General features: G+C 29.2%; 3 protein-coding genes across 3 annotated transcripts; all 3 read left to right on the top strand.

The window, feature by feature from the left end:
- Positions 1 to 1,274: 1,274 nt before the first annotated feature.
- Positions 1,275 to 3,539, top strand: IME2 (protein kinase IME2; the record flags this gene model as incomplete). The annotated part of the gene is made up of 1 exon (XM_064859907.1): positions 1,275 to 3,539. The coding sequence occupies one exon, from the start codon at positions 1,275 to 1,277 to the stop codon at positions 3,537 to 3,539; it is 2,265 nt and encodes a 754-aa protein (XP_064713280.1).
- Positions 3,540 to 8,090: 4,551 nt separating this feature from the next.
- On the top strand, positions 8,091 to 10,097 carry SET4 (Set4p; the record flags this gene model as incomplete). The annotated part of the gene is made up of 1 exon (XM_064859906.1): positions 8,091 to 10,097. One exon carries the CDS (start codon positions 8,091 to 8,093, stop codon positions 10,095 to 10,097), a length of 2,007 nt encoding a protein of 668 aa, XP_064713279.1.
- A 474-nt stretch (positions 10,098 to 10,571) lies between these two features.
- Positions 10,572 to 11,006, top strand: PAM16 (import motor complex subunit PAM16; the record flags this gene model as incomplete). The annotated part of the gene is made up of 1 exon (XM_064859905.1): positions 10,572 to 11,006. The coding sequence occupies one exon, from the start codon at positions 10,572 to 10,574 to the stop codon at positions 11,004 to 11,006; it is 435 nt and encodes a 144-aa protein (XP_064713278.1).
- Between the last annotated feature and the right edge of the window lie 766 nt (positions 11,007 to 11,772).

The following is an 11,772-nucleotide window of genomic DNA, read 5'->3' as shown; positions in this document are numbered from 1 at the left end:
AAATTGATATCTGTAAATAACATTGTGATGATAAATGATTGTTTTTTCTCTTTCTTTTCTTTTTTGATATGGATTATAGATACATACGTGTAATTGGATAATAATATAAAAAGGGAATGTTTCCATTAATGAGTCTTAAGATAGGTGTGATAAGTTACAGAGCATATCTTGTCTGATAAATTAGTATATCAATAAGGAAAGGTGAACATATATCTAATACTTAACAAATAATGAAACGATTGAATAAGTCTCATAATAGTTTGGAAACATATAGTAATAGAAAAACTTATGTTTACATGTAGAAGGAATCATCGCTCGGTAATACCCTTATTTCTTTGAGATGTGATTTATCATTTGGCGTATAGCTTTTAATATCATTAAGTTAGAAATTAAATTACTGTGAATTTATTGCTATACAAATATTAAGAATGACCCTTTGATTACCTTAGAGTGTTTAATGCCTTATATTGTTCACCAATATATAAGATAATCACAATCCGCAACATTATACACAATTTAATATATACAAGCATATCGACTGTAATTAATTAGTGTTTTTTAGATTATTTTTAGTCATACATCTGTATTGGTTGGTATGTCTTTATAAAAAGTTGTCTCTTTCAAGATATGATTTGTATGATGATGGTCATACAGGAGAGATCTAAGTCTTCTTTTGTTTTGTTTTTTTTTAGTAATATTTCAAAGGTAAATATCGCCAATTAATACATCACAAACAAGGATCTCTTTTTATCTAGTTGGATAATACTCTATACTCTCGTATCTGTAAGGCGTATGTGTTTATTTGATTGTATGTTTTTTTATCTTATCTTTTTTTATTTTACTTTTTGTGCGCGGCTAATTTATGAAGTTTCACAAACAATATCTAGACACCTTTCACAAAATTCGTTTTGTATCACAATGAGAGTTGTGCAAAGTTGCTACATTTTCATGCAAAATTTGATTAAAATATTTGTGCCATTTTGCTACTTTTTTAAATAAGATATGGTAATGGTTGGTAATTTGTATTGACAGATTATTAGTATGTGCTTATCTTGTTATTTTTTTCTTAAATAATTGTTGATATGATAGATTATTAACGTTTCTGCCACAGGTATACTATTTTTTTAGACCCTTCTTTTATTTGGCTAAATCTTATTCTTTTTTTCTTTATTTATCGATTTAAGCTGATTTCAGGCAGTAGGGTGACTAGATATTCAAAAACGAAGTCGAATATTAAAAAAGTGATTAGTATAAAGCTGGTCCTTTAGATCAGAATGGAAACATCATATTCTGAATATGAAGAATCCAACACAGGTGATTTCATTCCTCCAGATTTGGATTTCCCCCCTAGGTCTATTCCTTTGAAACCAATTGAAGGTCGGTATATATTTATTCGGGCATTAGGTCATGGGTCCTTTGGGACTGTGACTTTAGCTAAATCTCAATTTAATGTAAATCGTCTGCTGAATAATGATAATTCTGGTGCAACTTTAATGTGCCAAGACAATCTTTTCCCTGCCAATAAAATTACTCATTGTCAAAACCTGGTTGCAATCAAAACTATGGTAACAAGACTAAAAACATTACATGATTATAAAAAAGTTAGAGAAATAAAGTTTATTTTGAAAATGGCACCCAATCTGCATTTAATACAGATATTTGAAATATTTATTGATACTAGAAAGTATCAATTGCATATAGTAATGGAATATATGGAACAAAATTTGTATCAAATGATGAAACATCGAAAGAATAAAGTATTTTCATATCCTTCTTTAAAATCTATCCTGGCACAATTGTTAGTTGCTATAAAACACATTCATTCTTACAATTTTTTTCACAGAGATATTAAACCGGAGAATATTCTTGTGACTCCAAGCTCTATGTATTTTGATAAACAGTACTTGAAAACAGGTGATTATAAGGATAATTATGTCATTAAATTAGCCGATTTTGGTTTAGCTAGAAATATTTTCAATTGTAATTCATATACGCCTTATGTTTCAACTAGATGGTATCGATCACCTGAAATTTTGCTAAGGAATGGTTTTTATTCCACACCTTTAGATATGTGGGCTTTTGGTTGTGTTGCTTTTGAACTTACTACTTTTAAGCCTTTATTTCCTGGTAATGATGAACTAGACCAAGTTTGGAGAATCCTAGAAGTCCTTGGAACACCCTACAAGTCGCCTGAATTTTCTCAGCTTAATTCAGAACCATTTGGAGGATTTTGGAAGGAATCATTATTGTTATTAAATAAACTAAATTTAACATTACCGTTTTCAGAAGGGATTAGCATGCGAGCAATCCTGCCTAATCCACAATTAAGAGACTTGACAGAAGTTATTGAACAATGTTTAAAGTGGGATCCAAATGAAAGAGTTTCTGCATGTGTGTTGCAAAATTTTAAATTTTTTCAAAATACTATTATTCAGAAAGAGTCTTCAAATGAGACTAATGGAATCAGTAATATGCAACAGGCCATGTTATTTGCTGGTTTGAATTCAAAATCTTTTATGTCCAGAGGTAAAACTTTGAAGATAAATGTGGAAAACGAAGACTTAGAAGATAAGAAGCAGAATAGTTCCCAAATTAGGAACTACTTGTGTACTCAATCACCAAAAAGACGGGATCCTAACTGGCAATTTGCTTCAACTAATTCATCTAATAAACTTATATCAGAAAAGCCTAAGGAAGAAAAACTAACGGTTAATGAATTTTTGAAGGAGTATAAAAGAAATGATGTGAATAACCTTTTGGATACAACTATTGAGAAAATGGTTCCTTCGACAGATGCTTTTCTTGAAAGTACAAAATTATCAGTGGTTAAAAATAATGATACTTATGAAGATTTGGATATTGATATAGATGAGATATATGATAGTGATCAATTTTATAAGGATGGTAACAAAAATTGCTTTATTAGAGATGAGATCTACGATACAGAGGAGGAGGAAATTAAAAAGGAATTGTCCAGAGAAATTGAATTAAACCTTAAAAATTCTATACCTAGGGAAGTCCCAAACGAAGGTGACTCATTAATTTTAAAGAAATGCTTTAATCATGCTTCTTATGGAGATTTTTTTACCGTAGGGAAAGACGCTGATCCAGAGTTAGAGAATCTCAACATTAAGATACAGCAAGAACAGATGAAGGACTTTTCAGATGCATTTCCCATGAACCTTGAAACTTCTAATGGAAGAACTAATACAGGGTCCATGTATACCGGTTTGATTAATGCAAATGTTGTTACTATTAATAAAAATGATTATGATAACTACAATAAAACAAATCCAAATTCCTATATTCTTTCAAAAAATATTCAAAATGAAATTCAACATAGACATAATAATTTACTAGATAGTTCGTTTGACTCTAGTATGAATATTACTGCTAGAAAGTATTTTGCTGAAAATCATAAAGAAGAGCCCTTTTTTAATCTTTCCAGTAGCAATATTATAGATAATATAGAAATTGAACATAGTAAACCTCATGAGGAGACAAGAGGAAGTCAATTTGTAGGCAATATTACATTTTGAAATGATAATTTAGAGCCTTTTCAATGTGGATAAAGGTGGTATTGTATATATAAGCATTTTGTAGCTATATAATTTTACATAGGCGAGTTATATTTTTTACGAGCATTAATGAAATAAGAGGTATGAATAACTATCCAATTTAGCTAATCATTGTGTTTATAAAGTGTGTACAGGTAATTTAGAGCCAGGAGAATAAGTAACTTCGTGCTTATAAATATTAATCATATCTTGTTAAAAAAAAAAGAAAGAAAGAAAAAGAAAGAGACGGAGAAAAAGAAACTTTTGTCTACCTTCGAGTTTTTACACTTAGATATGAATACAACAAGAGAAGACTTAGGTGTGCACAAACAGATACGGCTAAAAAAATGAAACTTACCAGTTGATCATTAAATAACTGAAAACAATAATTTCTAAGAAAACATTGATATACAAATAAAGTTTAATGCATCATCAATCATCTCAAGGTTTATAATTTACTTATCCATTGGCCTTGTATTTTTGTTTCTTCCGATCATATATGAGGCTCTATTTTTTCTTTGTTATCTAAACTTATGCTTATTTGATTGAAGTTAATTTTTTTTTTAATGTACTTTTTATCTTGAGTATAACTTTTTTTTTTTTTTGGCATATATTTTTTTCAGCTTTTAGGTGATTGTTAGCTAGCGTGTCGTTCCTTATAAATATAAATCATCAAAATTGTATTGTTAATGTTCTTTTTTTTATTTTTTAAACGACATAATAATTGAAACAAACCCCGACCAAACCCAAAGTATCTTCAATGGAAATATATTTTAGATCCTATATAACACAAAAAATAATTTTTACCTTTCAAACAATTTAGATAACATCTAGTTCTTAGTCCAATATTGATGTTTTGTTCGTATGCCAGTTATGTATAAATAACAATTCCTCTGAATTAACGTGGTTTCTCAATGATGTGTTTCTTTCATATTTTCCAAGAAAAAAAAACTGTGGGAAAGATTTTTTTTCTTTTTCTTTTTAATTTACTATTAAAATATGTTATTGGGAAGAAGATCTTAATTAGACCGGATGTTTATTGTTTCTGTATCGTTAATTAACGAAGAAGCAAGAAACACCAACGAGTTTTGGACAATTTAAAAGAGTTTATGGCTTCATTCTGTTTTCCCGATCTCTTTGTTTTGCTTATTTTTTTTGTTACAAATAATTTACGAAAGTATTATATGTTTGGACTGAATGAATACACCCTTCTACACTAAAAGAATAAGAAAAAAGTAATATCATAGCTATTAGTTCTTGTTCACAGAGTATTTTATTGTTTTTCCCACTCTTTGATATAAAGTACAATGTGGCACCAAAATTTTAGGAAAATTATTTGTCTTATAAAAGTTTGATTGTCAGCGAAGAAGATTAGTAATAACTTAGCTGCACTTTTGTTTCTATAATAATAGTATTCATTGAATATATTTTTGTATACATTCTTCCTGCAGATACATTTTTATTTTCTCGTTAATATAATTTCCTTACGAGTCATTCTAAAGTTTCAATTACCATTAGCTTAATTAGAATCGAGGTAGTATGCCGACAAAAGTAAAAATAAAATATGTAAGGTCTTTTTTTACGAGTGATTCTTAGAAAATGACAATAAAGTACAAACATTAGGAGGAGAGAATTCAATCTATATCTTTTACATATAGTATTGAAATTGCCTCGTTATTAGAAACTCAGATATATGTGTAGATCATATATCGTAGGATATGATTATGAATCTACGAATCCAGTTACATCCATACAACACAATTACAAAGAAAGTAGAAAATCGTAGAAAAAACTCTTTTTTTAAGATGTAAATAATTCGTATGTTTATAAAATAGATATTATTTTTATCTTTCGTCAAGTGAGTCACAATATCTAGTCAATATTTGAACAGAGTGATATTCTATGAGAATGTATCCTAGAAGAAAGAAAAAAAACATTTCAAATTCCTTTGAATAGTAATAATAATAACAATAATAATGCTATTAGTATTGGCATTACTAACGAATAATTACAGTCGAAGTTGTATAACTATATTCTTAATATTCATCATAAAAATAGTTGGAGTTATTTAAGTGGATTTATCTTCTTTTTTTTAAAAAATTAACGATAAATTTGATGGTTTCAATGCTTCGAGTAACTGTGTGTAATAATTGCTGTTAGTAGTGGAGATTTATGCTTCTTATATGTTTATTTCTTTTTATTTTTTTATTCTTCTTAAAATATATAACGCTACTTGATATCCTTGAATCCTAATGTAACAGCACAAAACCAAGATGTTACATTAGCAGGCAGATAAGATATAATGCGTCAGCTGTAAAACAATGATTAAAATTATTCACCCCTTTTGACTTTGTAAAATGCTTGGTCTTCTCAAATTTTATTTCTGTTTCGTTTTAGTTTTCCCTCGTTAGTTGTTTAAACACAAAAACAAAAAAATAAAAACAAAAGAAGAAGTAGAGCATAAAAGACACATAAATAACTGTTAGTTATATTGTTTTCCTTATATAAGAAAGAAACGAGCCTAGTTAAAAGAAGAGTATACATATCGCAGCCAAGTCATAGAAGATAATAAATATATTATATATGCAGTTTATAATTGGAAGTAACGATAGGAACGTAGATATAAAAGTAGAAATATACTTTTTTAAACGACGATATAAAACGATTTACTTTCTTAACCGAATTAAGAAACTTACATACTCCATTAAGAAACAAAAAATGGATTTTTTTCTGATATTTTGTCTTTTCTTTGTCTTTCTCCATTCTTTTTTCTTTTTTATTTTCTCACACACAAAAAAAAAAAAAAAAATAATAATAATAATTGTGTTCTTTCGTATTTAAAGTAAAAATAGAAAATAAAAAGAAAAAAAAAATAAAGGCGATTAGAAATTGCAATCCTCCTCTAAAAATTGTGCCATGATTTCCTTTTAGAGATACGCTTGTTAGAATCTTTTTTTTCTTGTTTTGACAAAATTACCCTGAGTAAGAAATGGAGACGAATGGAAAAATCAAAGGTGTCACTACCCCTAGGACAGAACTAACCCTACATTATACATGACTATTGAATATTTCGATTAACTTTTTATAGAAGCGATATTAATATTATAAAGAGTTTTAAAAAAGATATTTTCTTGGTTGAAATACATCTAAAGTATAACAAAGTTCATCTTTAAAAAAAAGAAAAAAAAAAAGTAACGAGTTCTTTTCAATTATGTTCATTATTGTATGATTTTGTTAAAGAACTAGTCTTCTGTAGCTTGCTGAAAATATTCAAGGAAGAGTTATCTTTTCTTGATCTATTTATTTTTTCAGTCTCTCGCCTCCCCTTTTTTCTGATTTAATATTAATATATTATTTGTCTATCAAATAAAGTAGAAAGTATTTAAAATCGTTTATTATCAGCTATTTCTATATAATACCTATGGTAATATAAACTAAGCCCTAGAGGTAAGCCTTGTAGATAGACATCACCGATACATTGTACCCTAATTAGGGAAAACTTTTTTTTTTTCTATTTAATCGAATAAATGATTTTTCTCGAGATAAGAAAAATTAAAATAAAAAAGAAAAAGACTACCGTATTTAATGATCTTGTGGATAACTTTTTAGGTGAGATTGCAAATTTCTGAAGGAAAACAGAGAGGGAAGAGGGGATTAAAACAGTCTTTTGTTGTCTTTTTTTTTACCATCTCTTTCTTTTTAAAAGTTTGTCTTTGTTTTGTTTTTTATTGTCTAAATTCATCTCTTGTCTGTTTGTTTGTTTGTTTTTTCTTTTTTCTTTTATTTTTATCGTTATTATACGATACGAAATTACCGAAAAATTAAATTTCCATTAACTCCATCTAAAAGAATAGAACCCAACCAGATGCGGTCTGGCCTCTTGAATTTATCCTTAGTAATACAGAAGTTGTTCGATGTTGACGTAGCATTAAATCACCATTTTATTTTGTTTTCTCGCTATTTTCTACAGCCCCTTCGTGTAATAAACTTAATATAGACACAAAACAGAGCCCATCAAACATAACCGTTAGATGTTTAGGCTTGCACTTGGGTTTGGGTTTAATACACGCACGTACAGACACAAACACACACAAACACAAAGACAAAAAAAAATATAAGTATATTGTTTTGTTGTTTCTTGACGTATCTTATCTTCTATTCAATGTGCGAGTGTGCATATTGATCTTCTTCTATTTTGCTTCGTATACAAATGAAATGAACTTAATCATTATCTCAAAGAGTGGTACAATCTTTTGAGCTTCTATATATATACATATATATTTGTACTTTATACATCCATATAACTTTAACTCGATTTTCTAGGAGGTGGTCATCATACTTCATTGTCAACCAACTATACCTCTCTTCCGTGTTCAGTTGTGGATTATTTTATCTGATTTCCTGCTTAATAGATTGAAGGTCTTTTTTTCTTTTTTTTTTTGTATTATTTTGAGTGGAGGTTCGAAAATAGTTAATAAGTATATAATTAATCAATAATATTGATAGGTTATAATAATAATAATAATAGTAAAGATGACTCCATCTAATGATTCTATTCAATTAAAATTATTAGAAGTTAGGGAACAAATCCAAAAACATCTGAATTCCTCTGTGTTAGAAACTAGTCCATTTAATCCATTAATATCTCCTGGTCCCGCATCCATTACACTTTTACAATGTGATATTCCTTCAAATAATAGCATCAGTAATAATCAGCATTTTAAAATAAAAGAATACACTCATATCAACTCCAATTCCTATCTACAAAAGAGAAGAGTCTCACATTCAAATTCAATAACTGGGTCTAACTCTTTCTGTTCTACTTCTTCTAATATATCAAATTCTCTTAATGGAAATGCAAATTCAACCACATTATCATCTGATGTATCAGAAAGTATAAAACATAATACTGCTAATAATAATTATTATAACAATATTACTAACACTAGCAACACCAATAGTAATAATAATAATAACGATTCAAGGAAGGGTTTGGTAGCTGCTGCTGCTTTAACTGTTGCTGTCACCAATCCATTTCCTAGTAAGAAAAAACGACATGTTGCATCAAAGGTGGATTCAAAGAATCATATAACCCTGAATAACAATAAAACTCCTAAGTCATATATCCTTCCAAAACAGACAAATATTCTGACATGTAAATGTGGCGTAAATGGAAATCTTATCGATATTAATGATAATAAAAAAATTCTAATACAATGTCATCATTGTAATAGATGGCAACATATGAGATGTTATGGATTGATAAATAAATTAGAGATTTTACCTATCAAGTTTTATTGTAATGTGTGTCAACCTGGCCTGAAAATAAAAGATTACAAAGTTTCCAAAAAAATTATTGATAAAAAGAAAAAATCTAAAAATAATAATATTAATATAAATATTAGCAATAACAACTGTACTAACAATAACAGGAGTAATAGTAATAGCAATAGTAATACGTTTAATGTTAATACCAATGGTGGACTTGTATCTAATGAATCAAACTTTAAAAATACAGCATCGCAAACGGAATTGGATGTTGCAACACAACTTACCAAGATACGGGATAGCTTTCCATATTCATGTCAAAGAGAACCACCTAACCCACATCAAAAGAACACCGTAAAAAAATCGTCACCATTGTTACAAAGCATTGAAAAATTTAATACCAAATCAAACTCAATTGAGAGTCTATTATCTAATGGATCTTCTGGAACCAAAAAAGATAATTTGCAATCATCTTCTATTCCAGTGCTAAAGTCTATTTATAAGGATAAATATGTACAAGGGTTCGTTTATGGTCATAACAATGATGATTGGGTCATTCAAATGAATAAGCAGTTAAATTTACCATTTGAAAAAGATATCATATACTCCAATTCTATTCAAAATTCGCAGGATATGGGCTCTATACAGACAATGAAAGGTGTCTTTGCTAAAAAAGATATAAATAAGAGTGATATGATTACTGAACTTATTGGTGAGATTGATTTCCAGAGAAATTACATCGTAGATCCAGTTAACCAATACCGTATTTTGGGGACCACACAACCAAAAGTGTTCTTCCATCCACATTGGCCAATATATATAGATACAAGAAATTCTAAAGCACTTTATAAGGGTAACAATTCCGCAATAATGATAAATGAATTGAGAAGATCATGTCAACCTAATGTGGAATTAAAGACCATTAGAACTCCACCAAGTTCTAAGGATGACTCTGGTATACACTTTGTTGTTGTTGCAACAAGGGACATTAAGAAAGATGAAGAGTTGTTAATTAAATGGCAATGGGATTTGAGACATCCTGTTTGTCAAATTATAGATGGTAATCAAATGTTTGATAACCTAAGTGATATGGATAAATATTGGTTGATTCACTGCATTGATACTATTTGGCAATCGTCACCTTGTGCCTGTCATTTCAAGAAATATGGAAATACATGTTTATTGCTCAAGATTAAGAAGTACGCAGAAGAATTTCATCAGATTTTAAAAGCACAAACGAATAAACAGACCATTAACAAGCTGCATACATGATTGCCAATGATAATTATGATAAATAATTAATAATAAATTTATACATATATTCATAGCAAAAAAAATAAATGAATAGCATTAGTATATAGGAAATGGCATGACAAAATATGTGCATTTTTTTTGATAGTTTATATGAAAGTCTCGGATTAACTATGTACTCACTTGTTTATATTTTTTCGTTATTTTTAGGTTTAAAAGTTACCCTCCTTGAAGTTCTATAGTATTAAAAAAGGAAAAAGAAAAATAAATAGTTCAATAAATGATAAAAAAAAAAATAAGTAGTGAACCAAAAGAAGATCTGAGTTTGAAATACTGTTAGCATAAGCCGAAGTTGAAGATGGATCTTTGTACTATTATCTATCGATCATGGAGGAGTGTTAATAAAGTAACAGAATTTCACCTCTATATTTGTAAGAGGAAAGAAACGAAATAGTTAAATAGATAAGGAAACATACAATTAAATATATTATCATTATGGCTCACAGGGCTATTGTTCAAGTTATTATCACTGGTGCCCAGGTTTTTGGGAAAGCTTTTTCTGCAGCATATAAACAGGCTGCTGCTCAGTCTGTGAAACAAAGTGCTACTCAAGCTAATAGGCGTCGTACTGCTAAAGAAGAATATGGTGGTATAACACTGGATGAAAGTTGTAAGATTTTAAATATCGAGCCAAATAATAGCGATTCATTCAGTTTGGATAATATTAATAAGAGGTTCAATTATTTGTTTGATGTGAATAGTAAAGATAAAGGTGGCAGTTTTTACTTGCAAAGTAAAATCTACAGAGCTGCTGAAAGACTTAAATGGGAATTAAAGCAACAAGAACTTCGAGAAGAGGGTGCAAAAGCTGAAAATATAAAGCAGACTACAACAAATGCATCTTCAACAAAAGATAAGGTCTCAGAATGAGTCCACCTAGGTGAAAATAGCTTGCATAAACAAACATATACTGTTGGGATGCCCTTTCTTTACGGTTAAAAGGGATTTTAAAAACATAGGTGGAAAGCGTAGGTGCTTTTAGACGCGCACATATATAATCATGTATCTATATATATATGTATCTTGTTAATAGCGAAATCGCACAATGAATACAAATATATAAGAGAGTTTGAAAGATAACACTTGCAACATCTATCAAGATTCGAAGTACAAGACTACCGGTTTTTGGTTGTATAGGAATGGTAATTACCTAATAGATTCATATGAAGAACAAGGACCATAAGATGATGTACTAACGTGAGAGAGGGCACCGTTGAGTTCAAACTCTCAAATAACATTACATTATTCTCTGAAAACACGCACCCTTCCCTTCCGAAACACCTAGATGGTATTTCTGACAAAGAGAACTCCCTCACAATAGAAATTGTTCTAAGAAACCGGAAACGAAATGAATTCTGTGCCCAACTTGTTTGGAGCTGGTCAGAGTTCATTCAGCTATGGGTATAATTTTGGTATCAAAAATTCAAATCCCAGTATTAACTAATTAAAGAAAGGCGAATCAGAACGAATCCTTCACCACCTCCCTTTAACATAAGAACTCAAATCATTGATCTTTAGGTTTCTATCAAAAATGGTAATTAATATTATCTTGAGATAGTATTAACCACTACTGATGATGGGGTCTTCGGAAATAAAAATCAAAAGAAAAGCCTTGATTTAGAAGTGAATGCGGGAA

This window comes from Arxiozyma heterogenica (genome assembly GCF_036370985.1).
Source record: "Arxiozyma heterogenica strain weizmannii chromosome Unknown scaffold_27, whole genome shotgun sequence".
NCBI lineage: Eukaryota > Fungi > Ascomycota > Saccharomycetes > Saccharomycetales > Saccharomycetaceae > Arxiozyma > Arxiozyma heterogenica.
This window is presented reverse-complemented; position numbering and strand designations above follow the sequence as displayed.